The 20,507-nt window shown below is 45.0% G+C and overlaps 1 protein-coding gene across 1 annotated transcript in view; it reads right to left on the bottom strand.

The window, feature by feature from the left end:
- Nucleotides 1-337: 337 nt before the first annotated feature.
- Nucleotides 338-20,507, bottom strand: part of sema3bl (sema domain, immunoglobulin domain (Ig), short basic domain, secreted, (semaphorin) 3bl) — a 69,729-nt gene continuing 49,559 nt past the window's right edge. Inside the window, exons 8-16 of the mRNA XM_042303953.1 lie at nucleotides 14,999-15,113; nucleotides 14,824-14,893; nucleotides 14,467-14,611; nucleotides 10,233-10,464; nucleotides 10,028-10,119; nucleotides 9,868-9,909; nucleotides 9,511-9,736; nucleotides 2,837-2,970; nucleotides 338-1,768 (exon numbers count right to left, since the gene is read on the bottom strand). Of these exons, the coding sequence (XP_042159887.1) occupies nucleotides 1,274-1,768; nucleotides 2,837-2,970; nucleotides 9,511-9,736; nucleotides 9,868-9,909; nucleotides 10,028-10,119; nucleotides 10,233-10,464; nucleotides 14,467-14,611; nucleotides 14,824-14,893; nucleotides 14,999-15,113 (1,551 nt within the window). The 3' untranslated portion in view covers nucleotides 338-1,273. The remainder of the gene's footprint in view (nucleotides 1,769-2,836; nucleotides 2,971-9,510; nucleotides 9,737-9,867; nucleotides 9,910-10,027; nucleotides 10,120-10,232; nucleotides 10,465-14,466; nucleotides 14,612-14,823; nucleotides 14,894-14,998; nucleotides 15,114-20,507) is intronic.

Raw genomic sequence — 20,507 nt, 5'->3', positions numbered from 1 at the left:
GTATAGTGAACCACTCAAACCAGGGCATACCTACAGTAATCCAATCATCAATAGTCATCAACTCCCCATTCTTGTCTATACAAGTCCTGCGACACTCTCTCCGTCACATCTGGTCGGTCTAACATACGATCAGAAACAATATTTGGAGAGAAAGGAGAGGACAGGAGGACAGGAGGCTAATAATTGCTCTCTCTCTCCCACCCTCCGCTACAACCAGCGCCCGTGGAGGGAGAGCTTCCAGTGAAGTATGTTAGTGAAACATTGTATTTCAACAACGGAGAAATCCTGTATTTAAATTAAGAACCAGTGTTTACAAAGCATCAGCAGAACATTCAGCCAGCGCCAATGACCCTTTTTATTTTCCTTCCTTTGTCAGGAGTGAGAACAACACCTACGACAGACAAAGGAATGGTGGGACCTGGAGTCTAGCTGATAATACAAAGCAACAAACAGGCCTTTTCTCTGTTGAACCGTCAACAATCGTCTCATGGCAACTTCCAGTTAAAGCAATTGTCTGGTGTGTTGTTATGGCTGGTTGAGTGATGGTTGTGTGAGTGTGCTTGTGTGTTGTTATGGCTGGTTGAGTGATGGTTGTGTGAGTGTGCTTGTATGTTCGCTCAACAGTGTGTGTGAGTGTGTGTGGATAGAATTTGCTGTTGTGAATTATTTGCAGGGTGATGGGATTACACTGCTAAAAAATAACGGTGCTTTGGGGTTCTTTAAATAACTTTTTGACTGTATATGAAGTGAGCCATAGGACAATGTTTTTTCTAGCAGTGTAGTGTGTGTTGAGGTGCAGGGTAAGGCAAAGGCTCCGAAAATGCCGTTTTAAGGGGTACAGAGCGAAGAACACAGAAGCAATCACAGAATGGGTAACATGGAATGGGCTCAATGACCTAAGAGAAATGAGTGCAATGTTGGGTTGAAGGAGATCAGTTGTAGCAGTCCAACACACACACTATTTGCAGCATGTTACAGTCAATCCATAATCATACAGAGACACTGAGGTTGCAAGGGTGCGTGGAGAAGAAAAGGGTCCCTTTGTGGAAACAGTTGAGGGTTTTTCATGAAGCAAATGAGAGTTGATGAGTGCCATGAGTACCTGTCGCTCTCTTTCTCCTCCTCCCTTCTGCCTCTAAATCAGTCTCAACCCTCATCTCTGTTGGCAGTACATCTTTCTACAATACATATCACTACCACCTCTTCCTTCTCTCATTCATCATGTCATGTAGTCCTTCTCTTTCTCCTCCCTTCATCTGTTTCTCCCTCCCTTCTACGGCTGTCGGTTGCTGACGTCCCGCGGCGTCCGGTTGCGTTCCCCGGAGCCCTTATTGCGGGTCTTGCGCGCGCTATCCTGTGCCTGCCGGTACTTGTCCAGCATGCTCTTGTGTTTACGCCGCAGCTTGTCGTTGCACCACATCCTCTCACAGTACTCCTCCACGTGCGGCAGGTTGGATGGGCCAATCAGCTGCATGATGTCCTTGAACCAGGGGCGCAGGTGGCTGAGGGGGTTGATGCTCCTGTAAGCATGGCAGGGTGGCCAGGACCGGTACCCCTTTACCCCCAGGGGACCGTCGAGGGGGGTGTCGTCACGGGCCAGCAGCTCACTCAGTGTGTTCCCCTGCAGGACCTCCAGGGAGAGGTGGGTGAGGGTCTGGGTGAAGCCGTGCTCACGGGAGAGACACACATACACACCCTCATCCTGACGGAACACACGGCGGAAGAGCAGGCCCTGCTCCATATGCATCACTCGGTCATCCAGCTTCACCTGCAGGGAGAGAGGGAGGGTGAGGGAGGGAGGAAGAGAAGGGAAATAACAAGAGAGAGATATGGAGGGAGAACAGAAGAGATTGAGAAGGGGAGATAGGAAGGCAAGAGGGGAACATATAGAGGTAAAAAATAACAGAAGAAATAAAGAGGGGCAAAGTGGTGGTGAGATGGAGGGATGAGGGGATGCAAAGTGGTGGTGAGATGGAGGGATGAGGGGATGCAAAGTGGTGGTGAGATGGAGGGATGGATGCAAAGAGATGAGGGATGATGCAAAGTGGTGGTGAGATGGAGGGATGAGGGGATGCAAAGTGGTGGTGAGATGGAGGGATGAGGGGATGCAAAGTGGTGGTGAGATGGAGGGATGAGGGGATGCAAAGTGGTGGTGAGATGGAGGGATGAGGAGATGCAAAGTGGATGAGGTATGGCACAGAGAGGGGGAAAGGGTGAACGTTGAGTTTTTGTGCTGTTTTCTCAGCTTGGAAGGCTAAGAAAAACTTTGCCATGAAATTCAGCAGTAGTTTTTTTGTCCTTTCTCTCTGCCACGGTGTGTATTTGTGCCAAAGCAAACAGGGCAGCCTGGTTTCTCCAATTGACAGCTGAGAGCCAGGTTTATTTGGTGGGAAATAGAAAGCTGCTCTAATGTCTTAATACGTACATGCTTGACTGAAACACTCCATTAAGCCTAGAGGAACCATAAAGAGACCCTGGCATTGAGGAAACAGGAGCTTTACTGTACATGTAACAGGGCACTAAGCTGGAGCGGACTTGTCTGTCTCTCTCCCTCTCTCCCTCTCTCTCGCTCTCTCTCGCTCTCTCTCGCTCTCTCGCTCTCTCTCCCTCTCTCTCTCTCTCGCTCTCTCGCTCTCTCAAACATCTCTTTAAATCTCCCCCTCAGTTTAAAAAAAACTTGTTCTCTGCTTTTTGTCTCATACCTCTTGCTCCATCTCTTGCTCTATCCTCCATCAGACTTTCCCTCTCTTTCTCCCCATCTTTTTCCAACACTCTCGTGATTTCTCCATCTGTCTCTCGCACTCTCTCCCCCCCTCCATTGATCAATCTATCTCACCTCTTCCTTGCGGCCGTCTCGTTGGAGCAGCCATGTAACAGTGGCCTGTGGGGAGCGGGGAACACACTCCAGGAAGGTGCTGTTGTTCTCTGTCCCGTACACAACTCTGTCTTCTGTTACGTCCAGCTCCTCCACTGTAGCACAGCAGACACAACATTAGAGTATGTACACTTAGAAATGTGATCTTCAGAGTATGGTGTGTTCTCAGTAGGCCCTGTGACTTTGGTCATGTCATCTTCAGCTATGGTAGAGACAAAATCTCCCTTTTTAGTGCCTTTATTCAATGTCAGTGTAATGCAATCCAACCCTAAGGAACTCCTAGGCCTGGCAGAGAACTTTCATCACCCCTCACACACACCTTCGGGTGAGCAAACACACATTCTCCGCCCCTCTGACTGCTACACCCTTCCTTCTTTTGTTCCCCCTCTCTCCGCCCTTCTGTTCCCCTCTCACACCATGACAAACCCGACAGGGATCTGTCTTATTCTCAGCACAGGCGTGTCAAGGTTCAGTGAAGCTTCTCCATAAATACAACCTAGTTTCCATTACTTGGTAAATTAAAAGGTTCTTAAAGACCCTCTCATTCAGCCCACAGCTTCAAATCAAATCAAAATCACATTTTATTTGTCACATACACATGTTTAGCAGATGTTAGTGCGAGTGTAGCGAAATGCTTGTGCTTCTATTTCCGACAATGCAGTAATAACCAACAAGTAATCTAGCTAACAATTCCAAAACTACTACCTTGTAGACACAGTGTAAGGGGATAAAGAATATGTACATAAGATATATGAATGAGTGATGGTACAGAGTGGCATAGGCAAGATACAGTAGATGGTATTGAGTGCAGTATATACATATGAGATGAGTATGTAAACAAAGTGGCATAGTTAAAGTGGCTAGTGATACATGTATTACATAAGGATGCAGTAGATGATATAGAGTACAGTATATACATATACATATGAGATGAATAATGTAGGGTATGTAAACATTATATTAGGTAGCATTGTTTAAAGTGGCTAGTGATATATTTTACATCATTTCCCATCAATTCCCATTATTAAAGTGGCTGGAGTTGAGTCAGTGTGTTGGCAGCAGCCACTCAATGTTAGTGGTGGCTGTTTAACAGTCTGATGGCCTTGAGATAGAAGCTGTTTTTCAGTCTCTCGGTCCCAGCTTTGATGCACCTGTACTGACCTCCCCTTCTGGATGATAGCGGGGTGAACAGGCAGTGGCTCGGGTGGTTGATGTCCTTGATGATCTTTATGGCCTTCCTGTGACATCGGGTGGTGTAGGTGTCCTGGAGGGCAGGTAGTTTGCCCCCGGTGATGCGTTGTGCAGACCTCACTACCTTCTGGAGAGCCTTACGGTTGTGGGCGGAGCAGTTGCCGAACCAGGCGGTGATACAGCCCGACAGGATGCTCTCGATTGTGCATCTGTAGAAGTTTGTGAGTGCTTTTGGTGACAAGTCGAATTTCTTCAGCTTCCTGAGGTTGAAGAGGCGCTGCTGCGCCTTCTTCACGATGCTGTCTGTGTGGGTGGACCAATTCAGTTTGTCTGTGATGTGTACGCCGATGAACTTAAAACTTGCTACCCTCTCCACTACTGTTCCATCGATGTGGATAGGGGGTGTTCCTCTGCTGTTTCCTGAAGTCCACAATCATCTCCTTAGTTTTGTTGACGTTGAGTGTGAGGTTATTTTCCTGACACCACACTCCGAGGGCCCTCACCTCCTCCCTGTAGGCCGTCTCGTCGTTGTTGGTAATCAAGCCTACCACTGTTGTGTCGTCCGCAAACTTGATGATTGAGTTGGAGGCGTGCGTGGCCACGCAGTCGTGGGTGAACAGGGAGTACAGGAGAGGGCTCAGAACGCACCCTTGTGGGGCCCCAGTGTTGAGGATCAGCGGGGTGGAGATGTTGTTGCCTACCCTCACCACCTGGGGGCGGCCCGTCAGGAAGTCCAGTACCCAGTTGCACAGGGCGGGGTCGAGACCCAGGGTCTCGAGCTTGATGACGAGCTTGGAGGGCACTATGGTGTTAAATGCCGAGCTGTAGTCGATGAACAGCATTCTCACATAGGTATTCCTCTTGTCCAGATGGGTTAGGGCAGTGTGCAGTGTGGTTGAGATTGCATCGTCTGTGGACCTATTTGGGCGGTAAGCAAATTGGAGTGGGTCTAGGGTGTCAGGTAGGGTGGAGGTGATATGGTCCTTGACTAGTCTCTCAAAGCACTTCATGATGACAGAAGTGAGTGCTACGGGGCGGTAGTCGTTTAGCTCAGTTACCTTAGCTTTCTTGGGTACAGGAACAATGGTGGCCCTCTTGAAGCATGTGGGAACAACAGACTGGGATAGGGATTGATTGAATATGTCCGTAAACACACCAGCTAGCTGGTCTGCGCATGCTCTGAGGGCGCGGCTGGGGATGCCGTCTGGGCCTGCAGCCTTGCGAGGGTTGACACGTTTAAATGTTTTCCTCACGTCGGCTGCAGTGAAGGAGAGTCCGCATGTTTTAGTTGCGGGCAGTGTCAGTGGCACTGTATTGTCCTCAAAGCGGGCAAAAAAGTTATTTAGTCTGCCTGGGAGCAAGACATCCTGGTCCGTGACGGTGCTGGTTTTCTTTTTGTAATCCGTGATTGACTGTAGACCCTGCCACATACCTCTTGTGTCTGAGCCGTTGAATTGAGATTCTACTTTGTCTCTATACTGACGCTTAGCTTGTTTGATTGCCTTGCGGAGGGAATAGTTACACTGTTTGTATTCGGTCATGTTTCCAGTCACCTTGCCCTGATTAAAAGCGTCAATGTTCGTCAATGTTGTCGTCTGACGCAATACGGAACATATCCCAGTCCACGTGATGGAAGCAGTCTTGGAGTGTGGAATCAGATTGGTCGGACCAGCGTTGAACAGACCTCAGCGCGGGAGCTTCTTGTTTTAGTTTCTGTCTGTAGGCAGGGATCAACAAAATGGAGTCGTGGTCAGCTTTACCGAAAGGAGGGCGGGGCAGGGCCTTATATGCGTCGTGGAAGTTGGAATAGCAATGATCCAAGGTTTTTCCAGCCCTGGTTGCGCAATCGATATGCTGATCAAATTTAGGGAGTCTTGTTTTCAGATTAGCCTTGTTAAAATCCCCAGCTACAATGAATACAGCCTCCGGATATATGGATTCCAGTTTGCAAAGAGTGAAATAAAGTTTGTTCAGAGCCATCGATGTGTCTGCTTGGGGGGGAATATATACGGCTGTGATTATAATCGAAGAGAATTCCCTTGGTAGATAATGCGGTCTAGATTTGATTGTGAGGAATTCTAAATCAGGTGAACAGAAGGACTTGAGTACCTGTATGTTGTCATGATCACACCACGTCACGTCACGTCATGTATGATGTCATTTCTTACACACCGGTAATGCTGTGTATTTCAACTGCACTGTAATGCTGTGTATTTCAACTGCACCATAGCATATGTTTCATACCTATAAGATACAAACAAGGAATCCAAATACAGCACAAGTTGTGTATATTTGTGATAATCTGTGTTACATTATCTGTCTGTGTACAGTATATACACAAGTGTGTTGTTTTAAGATAAAGCATGTGTTTCATGTTGCTATCACTCTGGCTCCCAACAGAGGGATGCACATTTTACACAGGGACCTGTCACCTCAGTCAAACACAGCTTGTGTTCTGTCAGATAACAACTTCGCTCTAGACCTGACACAGGGATATACAATATAAACTACACATGATTTCCACGTCCCTCTACAGTCGTGGCCAATAGTTTTGAGAATGACACAAATATACATTTTCACAAAGTCTGCTGCTTCAGTGTCTTTAGATACTTTTGTCAGATGTTGCTATGGAATACTGAAGTATAATTACAAGCATTTCATAAGTGTCAAAGGCTTTTAATGACAATTACATGAAGTTGATGCAAAGAGTCAATATTTGCAGTGTTGACCCCTTTTTCAAGACCCCTGCAATCCGCCCTGGCATGCTGTCAATTAACTTCTGGGCCACATCCTGACTGATGGCAGCCCATTCTTGAATAATCAATGCTTGGAGTTTGTCAGAATTTGTGGGTTTTTGTTTGTCCAACCGCCTCTTGAGGATTGACAACAAGTTCTCAATGGGATTAAGGTCTGGGGAGTTTCCTGGCCATGGACCCAAAATATCGATGTTTTGTTTCCCGAGCCACTTAGTTATCACTTTTGCCTTATGGCAAGGTGCTCCATCAAGCTGGAAAAGGCATTGTTCGTCACCAAACTGTTCCTGGATGGTTGGGAGAAGTTGCTCTCACAGGATTTGTTGGCTTATTCATGGCTGTGTTCTTAGGCAAAATTGTGAGTGAGCCCACTCCCTTGGCTGAGAAGCAACCCCACACATGAATGGTCTCAGGATGCTTTACTGTTGGCATGACACAGGACTGATGGTAGCGGTCACCTTGTCTTCTCCGGACAAGCTTTTTTCCGGATGCCCCAAACAATCGGAAAGGGGTATCATCAGAGAAAATGACTTTACCCCAGTCCTCAGCAGTCCAAGCCCTGTACCCTTTGCAGAATATCTGTCTGTCCCTGATGTTTTTCCTGGAGAGAAGTGGCTTCTTTGCTGACACCAGGCCATCCTCCAAAAGTCTTTGCCTCACTCTGTGCGTGCAGATGCACTCACACCTGCCTGCTGCCATTCCTGAGCAAGCTCTGTACTGGTGGTGCCCTGATCCTGCAGCTGAATCAACTTTAGAAGACGTGGCCCTTGCTGGACTTTCTTGGGCGCCCTGAAGCCTTCTTCCCAACAATTGAACCGCTCTTCTTGAAGTTCTTGATGATCCGATAAATGGTTGATTTAGGTGAAATCTTACTGGCAGCAATATCCTTGCCTGTGAAGCCCTTTTTGTGCAAAGTAATGATGATGACACGTGTTTCCTTGCAGGTAACCATGGTTGACAGAGGATGAATAATGATTCCAAGCACCACCCTCCTTTTGAAGCTTCCAGTCTGTTATTCGAACACAATGAGCATGACAGAGTGATCTCCAGCCTTGTCCTCATCAACACTCACATGATGTCAGCTGGTCCTTTTGTTGCAGGGCTGAAATGCAGTGGAAATATTTGGGGGGGGATTCAGTTAATTTGCATGGCAAAGAGGGACCTTGCAATGAATTGCAATTCATCTGATCACTCTTCATAACATTCTGGAGTATATGCAAATTGCCATTATACAAACTGAGGCAGCAGACCTTGTGAAAATTAATATTTGTGTCGTTCTCCTAAACCTTTTGGCCACGACTGTAGGACTGACACTGGGCTATACAATATAAACTACACATGATATCAACTGGCCTTTGGTCATCCAACCTATACATTGTTTACAGTGTATGTCTTGTTCGCTCTCCCCTGAGAGAAAATCAGAGATGCTATTTATATTTATTTCTCTACAGACCCAGGTTGCAGCCCAAATGGTACCCTATAACCTATATACTGTAGTGTACTATACTTTTCACCAAAGCCCTGTAGTCAGGGTTGGGGTGTAATCTGGTTACAAACTGTAATCAGTTATGTTACCAGCACAAATATTGTAATCAGATTACAGATACTTTTGAAAAACTAGATGATTACTTATTGGATCACTTTTACATTCAGACAAACCAAATTTATGATGACACACTAAATGTGTTTGATGGGTCATTTTTGTCTTCATCTAATGCCTTTTAAAGTAACTGAAAGTAATCAGTTACCGAGTTTGGGTAATCCAAAAGTTACATTCCTGATAAACATTTTGGACAGGTAACTAGCAGCTATAACAGATTACATTTAGAAAGTAACCAAACCAATCCTTCCTGTAGTACACTATGTAGGCAATAGGGTACCATTTACGATTTTTTTTTTATTTATTTATTTTTATTTCACCTTTATTTAACCATAGTTAAATATATTTAAAAATAGTCGCATAGTTGAGAACAAGTTCTCATTTACATTACAACTGTGACCTGGCCAAGATAAAGCAAAGCAGTTAGACACATACAGCAACACAGAGTTACACATGGAATAAACAAACAAACAGTCAATAATACAGTAGAAAACATCTATATACAGTGTGTGCAAATGAGGTAAGATAAGGGAGGTAAGGCAATAAATAGGCCATGGTGGCGAAGTAATTACAAATATACCAATTAAACACTGGAGTGATAGTTCTGCTCCAGAAGATGAATGTGCAAGTAGAGATACTGGGGTGCAAAGGAGCAAGATAAATAAATAAATAAATAAATACAGTATGGGGATGAGGTATTTGGATGGGCTATTTACAGATGGGCTATGTACAGATGCCGTCCCAGTGTTTGTCCTACCTCACCTCTCAGTCTAATGCCTCTCAATGGACAGGTTTGACCTCTGTGACCTCCCTGGAGCAAATACTTTGGGTCAATTTCCGCTTGGCCACCATGACAGCCAGACTAGCTCACCCCCCTCCCCCTTCTGTCATGCACAACATTTTAATAAGCATTTATCAACAGGATATTAGAGTGCCCTACCTTCCCCCAAGGGCACTTGGCATGTTGTGAGTCTCCGTACTGTATATCCTTCTCACATAGTCTATCATCTTCATTTTGTAATTAATTTACACTCATTTAATTCCCAAGCTTTTCATTCCCACCCTTTACCCTCCATCTCCCCCTCTCTCACCACTGAGGTTCTGGTCCATACACTGCAGGGCCGGGTTGCCATGCCTGATGTCCTGACGGCGATAGCGGCGTCTGCTGAGCGAGGTGTAGCGAGTGCAGGAGGTGCCGTCCCAGGCACAGTAGGGGTCTCTGGCCAGGCAGCACTCAGCACAGGCCTTCCCATACGTCTCACACCTGTGAAGCCTCAGCTGGGCCATACCCACCGGAGAACCCACGTACAGTGCTTGCTGTGTGTGGAAAGGGGTCAGAGTACAACCAGAGAATGAGAATCTAATGTTTTATCGTGGTGTTGGCTTCAGTGCTTGCATGTTTTCTTTAAGTTTATGTCAACTGTGATAAATAATTTACATTTACTCACCCTTTTTACTGAGATCTCCAAAGAGGTAATGGGAGTTGGCACCTTGATAACATAAAAATATTATATTTCATTCGCATTCAGACATTGTGAATTGGTTAGACTTTTAAATACATGAGGAGGAGGGGAGACAGAGGAGAAAGGAGGCATCTTATCTAGTTACCTTAAAGACCTGCAGCTCCTCCAGAGTGACCTCTTCTGTGTCCAGAGTGTTGCCGCTGCGCAATGCAATGACCTTCAGAACAGTGCCTATGTCTGGGGTCAGAGGTCAGAGGACAAAATGGTCAACTTACATCTCAATACACTCATGTTTCCTGACTAGTCACCACTCAAACTAATTACAGAAATGTGGAGAAGTTAGGACGAACCGGTGCCTATGAACATGACGTCATACTGTCCATCCTCTGCCTCTACACGGTCCACCACGATCTGTTTGAGGCGGTAGGGCAAGTTGGCCTTGACCAGCAGAGGCTGCTTCATGGCTGGGTACACCGGTCGCCACATCAGGGGGTGCCCTCTGGCAAACTGGAGCACTGCGTCTGGGAAGTCCTTGGTACTGCCAAACTGTCTGCCAGGCTGGTTGGTGATCTTACTGGGGCACTGGAGATGAGAGGAACTCTTTAGTAATAATTTTATAAAAACATGTGATTTGTGTTAAATGTAAAAGGGGGAATGTGACATGAACGTTTTATTCAGCGGTGTTTTTAGAGATCAGTTGATGAGTCATTTAGTAAGTTAGGTCTGTGTTTCTCTGTGACTCCCTTACAATGTTTGACTGGGAGTCATATTCAACACTGCTTGGGAAGATATCTTAAAATTCTGTCATAACATTGACTAATCCATAGGCACTTCTGACAGCATTGCAAAAAATTATTTCAGTTACTGTAAGTTGGAATGGACATGGAATGGACGTGTATTCATAGATGCCAACGGAAGCCAGGCTTCCCCCCCCAAAAATGACAAAAAAATATATATATAAAATGTATCTTTCGTCTCTATGTTTCATCATTTTCCTTCAAATCGCAAGATGCTGAATGTATCTGACCTGAGATAGCATCCGAGCGAGCAAAACAGCCCCTCTGTATGTGTAGGCCATCTATCTAAAGCAGTCTGGTCCAAAAGAGTATGACAGTGTTGCTGCCCATAACATTGAATGTAAGGGATACCCGTGACCATTTGGCCTCCCTTGATCATTTAAAAAAAATAATAGCCAATCAGCCTTGGTCCTGGCGCACCAAAAAAAAAGTGTAAAGGGAAGCCAGTTTGGATTTGGCATCACTCCAATCAAATCGCATCGAGAGCATATGTCATTGACAGAAACAACTTGAATTGTTGCATCTTGTTGTGTTGCTGCCCTTTTCTAAATTAGCCATGGACGGAGATGGGGATTTGATCTTGTGGTTTTACTTAATTCTATGTACTAGCCAATGATTATAACGCCGATTCTGATCCAACCAATGTTTGCTACATTGTGCACCTAGCCTGAGACGATGGGAGTTCAATATGTAGCTAGATGTAGAAGGCTAATATTAACTAGCTATAGTTGCCAATGAAAATAAGTTACGCTGCTAGCTAACAAGCATTTTAGCCAGGTAGCCTAAGACAACAAAAAATTAAAGCGTTTACTGTATGACAAAGTTTTGGACTAAATTGTGTTTAGTATCTTTGAGTTGTCACTGTATTAGAGTAAACATTGGTGATTTGATGATGTGGAAATGTTGAAATGGTGCTGGAATAATGGAGGCATCTCCTGTGATGAAACAAAGCTGTGGTTGAATTTATTCTGCCAATATGTCTTCTCTTTGTCTCGGCCTTTAGGCCTATATATCACAGTCGCAAGGCATATGAACTAACAGGATACAGAGCAAACAATGCAATTATCACAACACAATACAGCACCAGTCTAGAGTTTGGACACACTACTCATTCAAGGGTTTTTCTTCATTTTTACTATTTTCTACATTGTAGAACGATAGTGAAGACATCAAGACTATGAAATAACACATATGGAATCATTTAGTAACCAAAAAAGTGTTAAACAAAACAAAATATATTTTAGATTTTAGATTCTTCAAAGTAGCCACTCTTTTCCTTGATGACAGCTTTGCACACTCTTGGCATTCTCTCAACCAGCTTCATGAGGAATGTATTTCCAACAGTCTTGAAGGAGTTCCCACATATGCTTAGCAATTGGTGGCTGCTTTTCCTTCACTCTGTGGTCCAACTCATCCCAAACCATCTCAATTGGGTTGAGGTCGGATAAATAAATAATTTACAGTGTCACCAGCAAAGCACCCCCACACCATCATACCTCCTCCTCCATGCTTCACGGTGGGAAACACACATCCGAAGATCATCTGTTCACCTTCTCTGCATCTCACAAAGCGAATGGAACCAAAAATCTCACATTTGAACTCATCAGACCAAAGGACAGATTTCCACCAGTCTAATGTTCATTGCTCATGTTTCATGTCCCAAGCAAGAATCTTATTCTTATTGGTGTACTTTAGTAGTGGTTTCTTTTCAGCAATTTGACCATGAAGGCCCGATTCACACAGTCTTCTCTGAACAGTTGATGTTGAGTTGTGTCTGTTACTTGAACTCTGTGAAGCATTTATTTGGGCTGCAATTTCTGAGGCTGGTAACTCTAATGAAGTTAACCTCTGCAGCAGAGGTAACTCTACTTTGAAGAATCTAAAATCAAAAATATATTTAGATTTGTTTAACACTTTTTTGGTTACTACATGGTTCCATATGTGTTATTTCATAGTTTCGATGTCTTCACTATTATTCTACAATGTAGAAAATAATAAAAACCCTTGATGAGTATGTGTGTCCAAACTTCTGACTGGTTGTAGGTTGTAATAATGCTTTTTTTTAGCTTCCCCAGTGATTTCACCCACGCACCACTACTGCTATCAAAGCCTATCTAAATTCCTGAATTGACAGGAATGGAGAAAAAATTGTTGCCAAATTCTTATCTACTCTCATTACGGCTGTGAAAACTATGCACAGCCTAAGCACTAAATCACAGAAGATTGCACAATAGCTTGCAGAAACAGTACAGCTGAGGTGATCTCTGTTTGAGGGAGGAGATAGCCAAATGTCTCCACAGTGCCAAACAGAGGATGCATCCAAAATGGCTCCCTATTCCCAATGGACAGAAGTCGTGTACTTTATAGGGAATAGGGTGCTATTTGAGACACACACAGATCCAAGCCAGTCAGCTATATATTGATCCAGTAATTTAGGGTGTCTTTGGCTTAGGAGTGTTTACATTAGTGAACCTCAGGAATGAGCAAACTGGAGCAGATTCCCCCAGCCTATGTAGAGTATTAGTATAGGAGCATGTACACAGTAAATTCTCCAGTGTCTATACGGGTCCACACTTGTCAGTTAAATGAACACAATGCTCGGGTAAAGCCGTATTTGAATATTTCCCAGAGTGCCTTTCCAGTGAATTGTAGTTAATACCCATGACACATTTTTTTTGATGAACACATGGTTGTTGCATTCATTGATTTGTAGACCTGTGGTCTTCACCAAGTGAGATCCAGAGCCAATATGTTATCATTAACATTCAATTCTTTAACACAATACAACATACAAAGTATTTATTAATAAGGTCTTATTTTGAGGGCCTAGTTTTACCCTAATACAATGACCTAAAACTCATGGGTTTCAGGCCTGCAAGTCACATTATGATGTGTATTTCCTATTAGAATCCAACCAGAGTGGGGATATCCAACATTTTGAATACTTCAGAATGACTGTCAGGTTGGGAAAACTACTAATACAGCATATGAGACTACTTAACCATTTAAACTGGAACAACAAGTAACATATTGGATTAGTTTAGATAAATATAAATTATTTATATTTGAGTAGCATTAGATGAATTAATAAATCAATTTAGTTGCAAAAACATAGAGATTGAAACAAACCATTAAAAAAAATCAACAATGCTGGGGTTCTTAAAAAGAAGCCTAGTGGTTAGAGCGTTGGACTAGTAACCGAAAGGTTGCAAGATCGAATCCCTGAGCTGACAAGGTAAAAATCTGTCATTTTGCCCCTGAACAAGGCAGTTAACTCACTGTTCCTAGGCCGTCATTGAAAATAAGAAGTTGTTCTTAACTGACTTGCCTAGTTAAATAAAGGTAAAAGAAAAATGAATTACAGGCGTGCCCCTGAATGTCTTGTCTCTCTCTCTCTCTCTCTCTCTCTCTCAGCCAGGACATACTTCTTAATCAGGCCTGTGTGTGTGGATTGAAACCACAGAGGTGCCGACTCTGCTCTGACACTCGGGCCCTGAATGAAGCTAAATTACAGTGATGTGGATGACAAGAAAACATGAGGCAGAGCTGCTGAGGGGAGGACCAACAGTAACCACACTGGACTAGCTCTTTATCCCTCTGTTGGAGTTTCTTCTTCATTCTCTCTGTCGCTGTCTGTCTCCCTTTCTCATTCAATTTCTCTCTCTCGCCCCAGTTTGATCACCTGATCTCTCTCACACAAGCAAGCTGACAAGGAGTCTGAAACAAAGTATTAGTTTGTAGATATGGCATGGTAGCCTGCAGTATGGTACTGTATGGTATTACTCACCACCCCAGGTCTTGGATAGGGCACTCTGCCCTCGTAAGCCCCCCACTGGTAGTCAGGTCCCTCCTTGTGTGCAAAAGGCCCGTTGAAGGCTTCTCTGATGTCTGCCATACGGTACACACAAACTGCAAAGCCTTGGAACACGTTACTAGGGGAGAGAGGAACGTTTAATGTTAGGGACTGATTTCATTAGGGTTTGGTTCCTCCATTGTACATGTTAAAGCTACAGACTGGGATTTGAAAAACAACAAAATATCCGCCTTGCCGCTTGTTTTGGTAAGGGATGGGTCTGGAGGAATGCAACCACTGTCAAATTCATAGACGGCGATATGGACGTGTGTAACCATGTGTGGAGCTCACCTGATGGTGCTGAAGATGGCATAAACATCTGGGTTCTTCTCATCCTTGCCTCTAAGCAGGAAAACATCCTCTGTGAAACAAAATACAAGGGTTATTGAGTACTTTTGTTAATGTGCTCAGGTTTGGTGCCTGCGAGCATACATTATTTGTGCTTGTGTGTGTATGTGTGTCTCACCCAGCTCGTCAAAGTGTGTGTCAATGCCATGAGGCCCAGGTACAGAACACACCAGTCTGGCCTTGATGAAGGTGCTCCATTTATTCACCAGCACTCTCTGTCCACCTACATCATTCTATAGAGGACACAGACAACACACCACCACCATCACCACCACCCTCACCATAACATTTCAATCACACAGACACCCACCACCACCACCACCATCACCATAACATTTCAATCACACAGACAACTCACCACATCTCCATCACCACCATCACCACCATTACATCTCAATCACACAGACACCCACCACCACCACTACCATCACCATAACATTTCAATCACACAGACACCCACCACCACCACCACCATCACCATAACATTTCAATCACACAGACAACTCACCACATCTCCATCACCACCATCACCACCATTACATCTCAATCATACAGACAACTCACCATCACCATCACCACCATCACCACCATTACATCTCAATCATACAGACAACTCACCATCACTATCACTATCACCACCACCATAACATCTCAATCACACAGACAACACACCACCACCACCACCACATCACCACCACCACCACCATCACCATTACATCTCAATCACACAGACAACACACCACCACCACCACCACATCACCACCACCACCACCATCACATCTCAATCATACAGACAACACATCACCACCACCATCACCACCATCACCATCACCACCACCACCACCATCTCAAACATACAGACAATACATCACCACCACCACCACCACCTCCACCATCAAATCAAATCAAGTCAAATCAAATTTTATTTGTCACATACACATGGTTAGCAGATGTTAATGCGAGTGTAGCGAAATGCTTGTGCTTCTAGTTCCGACAATGCAGTAATAACCAACAAGTAATCTAGCTAACAATTCCAAAATTACTACCTTATAGACACAAGTGTAAGGGGATAAAGAATATGTACATAAAGATATATGAATGAGTGATGGTACAGAGTGGCATAGGCAAGATACAGTAGATGGTATTGAGTGCAGTATATACATATGAGATGAGTATGTAAACAAAGTGGCATAGTTAAAGTGGCTAGTGATACATGTATTACATAAAGATGCAGTAGATGATATAGAGTACAGTATATACATATACATATGAGATGAATAATGTAGGGTATGTAAACATTATATTAGGTAGCATTGTTTAAAGTGCCTAGTGATATATTTTACATCATTTCCCATCAATTCCCATTATTAAAGTGGCTGGAGTTGAGTCAGTGTGTTGGCAGCAGCCACTCAATGTTAGTGGTGGCTGTTTAACAGTCTGATGGCCTTGAGATAGAAGCTGTTTTTCAGTCTCTCGGTCCCAGCTTTGATGCACCTGTACTGACCTCGCCTTCTGGATGATAACGGGGTGAACAGGCAGTGGCTCGGGTGGTTGTTGTCCTTGATGATCTTTATGGCCTTCCTGTGACATCGGGTGGTGTAGGTGTCCTGGAGGGCAGGTAGTTTGCGCCCGGTGATGCGTTGTGCAGACCTCACTACCCTCTGGAGAGCCTTACGGTTGTGGGCGGAGCAGTTGCCGTACCAGGCGGTGATACAGCCCGCCAGGATGCTCTCGATTGTGCATCTGTAGAAGTTTGTGAATGCTTTTGGTGACAAGCCAAATTTCTTCAGCCTCCTGAGGTTGAAGAGGCGCTGCTGCGCCTTCTTCACGATGCTGTCTGTGTGGGTGGACCAATTCAGTTTGTCTGTGATGTGTACACCGAGGAACTTAAAACTTACTACCCTCTCCACTACTGTTCCATCAATGTGGATAGGGGGGTGTTCCCTCTGCTGTTTCCTGAAGTCCACAATCATATCCTTTTGTTTTGTTTTGTTGACGTTGAGTGTGAGGTTATTTTCCTGACACCACACTCCGAGGGCCCTCACCTCCTCCCTGTAGGCCATCTCGTCGTTGTTGGTAATCAAGCCTACCACTGTTGTGTCGTCCGCATTACATCTCAATCACACAGACAACACACCACCACCACCAACACATCACCACCACCACCACCATCACCACCACCACCACCACCACCATCACCACCACCATCACCATTACATCTCAATCACACAGACAACACATCACCACCACCATCACCACATCACCACTACCATCACCACCACCACCACCACCACCACCACCATTACATCTCAATCATACAGACAACACACCACCACCACCAACACATCACCACCACCACCACCATCACCACCACCACCACCACCACCATTACATCTCAATCATACAGACAACACATCACCACCACCATCACCACATCACCACTACCATCACCACCACCACCACCACCATTACATCTCAATCATACAGACAACACACCACCACCACCATTACATCATCACCACAACCATCACCACCACCACCACCACCACCACTACCATCACAATCACCACCACCACCACCACCATCATCCAATCACCACAACCATCACCACCACCATCACCACATCACCACTACCATCACCACCACCATCACCACCACCACCACCACCATTACATCTCAATCATACAGACAACACATCACCACCACCATCACCACATCACCACTACCATCACCACCACCACCACCACCATTACATCTCAATCATACAGACAACACATCACCACCATCACCATCACCATTACATCTCAATGATACAGACAGCACACCCCCACCATCATAACCATAACATCTCAGTCATACAGACAACACATACACTAACCAGAAGAGGGATGGAGAGAGGAGAGATGGCTCACACTGACTAGACATACAGTATAATTGTCAATACGAGGCAAACAAATAGAGTTGATCAGTTACACCCAAACAAAGAATAACCATTATCTATACGGCAGCAGGACTAAAAATCATAGAAGTACATACTGTAGCTAACTAACTCTGTCTGTCCTCTCCCGTGGGAAAGTTGTCTAGTAAACCCTTCTATAACCATGCACTGGACACTGGGGAGACAGAGAGCACGGGTTATGGAGATGTAATCATATGAGCTTGTCTTCTCCTCCATACTGTTTTATAGTGTATTGTTGTAGCGCTAGCATACTGGCAGCGTACAGACAGACAGGGACGTTTAATAGACACCAGGGCTGTGTAAGCTGTCTGGGATCAGATCATTGCTTTCTTGGAAGGATGTGGTCCTGTTCTGGTGGAACTGATAATAGCAGGCAGTGTTTAACAACGCCTTGGGGAGGGATGTACAGGAAGAAATATACGATGTATGGAGAGAGATTTGGGTGGGACTGTGGGGACTGTGTTTGGGTGTGTGTGTGTGTGTTTGTTTGTGTGTGTGTGTGTGTGTGTGTGTGTGTGTGTGTGTGTGTGTGTGTGTGTGTGTGTGTGTGTGTGTGTGTGTGTGTGTGTGTGTGTGTGTGTGTGTGTGTGTGTGTGTGTGTGTGTGTGTGTGTGTGAGTGTGTGTGTGTGTGTCAGAAGGGATGTATGACTGTGTGAGAGAGATGGGAGACATGCACACTCTGACGCTCATACCAGAGCACATCCAACAGCTGTGTGTGTAAGGAGGAAGAAAGACGCCAATTGTTGGGGAATGTCAGCTCTCCCCAACCCGCCCACCTGTGGCCTGACTAAACCATTAGAGCCCCTCCCTGTAAGGCGATACTATAAGCACATCTCCCTGTAACTAAACGTTAAACTATCACTATGCCAGAGCTGAAGCTCCACTGTGGAAATAACTCTGAGCCATGATCCAGTTCCCAAGCCCCAGATCATGACGTGGTCTCAGAGAATTTGAAGACTGACCTCGGGGGTCCTGGAGAGTGAACTATCAAATCAAATTATATTTGTCACATGCACCGAATACAACAAGTGTAAACTTTACCATGAAATGCCTACCTAGCCCTTTCCCTCCAATGTTGGTGGATCAGTGTAGTATGTGTGGGTAGAGTCCAGTGAGTGTGCATAGCCTAGTGGCTAGAGTGTTGGACTGGGAACCGAAAAGTTGTAAGATCAAATCCCTGAGCTGACAAGGTAAAAATCTGTCGTTCTGCCCCTGAACAAGGCAGTTAAGCTACTGTTCCTAGGCTGTCATTGAAAATAAGCATTTGTTCTTAACTGACTTGCCTAGTTAAATAAATAAAAAATAGCATTAGTGCAAGAGAGTCAATGCAAATAGTCTAGGTAGACATGTGATTAACTGTCCAGCAGTCTTATGGCAGTTGCCATACCATTTGGTGACGCAGCCAGACAAGATGCTCGCAATAATGCAGCTGTATAACTTTCTGAGGGTCTGAGGGCCCATGCCAAATCTTTTCAGCCTCCCGAGGGGGAAGAGGCATTGTCGTGCCCTCTTCAAGACTGTGTTGGTGTGTTTTGACTGTACAGGCTTTGGTTTTTCCATTTATGTTTTGAGGTTGGACTTTAGCGTGCGTAGCTCGTTAGCACGTAGGGCGCACCTTTGGGGTCACCTCGTTTGTTAGCATTTAGGGCGCACCATTGGGGTCACCTCGTTCGTTAGCACGTAGGGCGCACCATTGGGGTCACCTCGTTCGTTAGCATTTAGGGCGCACCATTGGGGTCACCTCGTTCGTTAGCATGTAGGGCGCACCATTGGTGTCACCTCGTTCGTTAGCACGTAGGGCGCACCATTGGGGTCACCTCGTTCGTTAGCATGTAGGGCGCACCATTGGTGTCACCTCGTTCGTTAGCACGTAGGGCGCACCATTGGGGTCACCTCATTCATCAGTATGTGTTATACCTGTGCTGGTTGCCATCTCGTTAGTGGGAAGGTGTTTCACCTGTGCTGGCCCATGTGCTATTTAAGAGTGGCTGGCCCATGTGCTATTTAAGAGTGGCTGGCCCATGTGCTATTTAAGTGCTATTTAAGAGTGGCTGGCCCACCTTTAGTTGGCACTCCCTATTTTTTAATTGTAAAAAAAAATAACATTCCTTTGTCTGATTTCCCTGATTTAATTTCGCTCCACATTTTTGGTTTGCTTCCTGTCTTTAAGTTTATTGTGGGGTTTTTCTTTTGTTTGCCTCTTCTGAGGCAAATTTAGTGGTCCCTCATGGTGAGTGTCCTTTAGGTTCCAGTTATTGTTGTTAGTCAACTTTCAGTGGACACACCCATGAGTGTCTTACAGAACCCCTGCTAAAACCCACCCGTTTTGTGTAGTTGTTGTCAGTGACTCTGTTAGTTTCTGTTTGAGCAACATTATTTGGATTTCTAGCTGGGGAACGTAGCAGGACCATGATAGGTCCTTAGTGATGTGGATACCAAGGAACTTGAATCTCTTGACTGGCTCCACTACAGCCCCGTCGATATGAATGGGGGCATGCTCGGCCCTCCACTTCCTGTAGTCCACCATCAGCTCCTTTGTCTTGCTGGCGTTGAGGGAGAGGTTTTTGTCCTGGCACCACACGGCCAGGTCTCTAACCTCCTCCATATATGCTGTCTCAGCGTCTTTGGTGATCAGGCCTACTACCATTGTTTCAGTAGAGGAAAACT

Source organism: Oncorhynchus tshawytscha, linkage group LG22 (genome assembly GCF_018296145.1).
Source record: "Oncorhynchus tshawytscha isolate Ot180627B linkage group LG22, Otsh_v2.0, whole genome shotgun sequence".
In the NCBI taxonomy this organism is placed as follows: Eukaryota; Metazoa; Chordata; class Actinopteri; order Salmoniformes; family Salmonidae; genus Oncorhynchus; species Oncorhynchus tshawytscha.
Note: the sequence above shows the minus strand (reverse complement) of the source record. Positions and strands in the feature narration are given on the sequence as shown.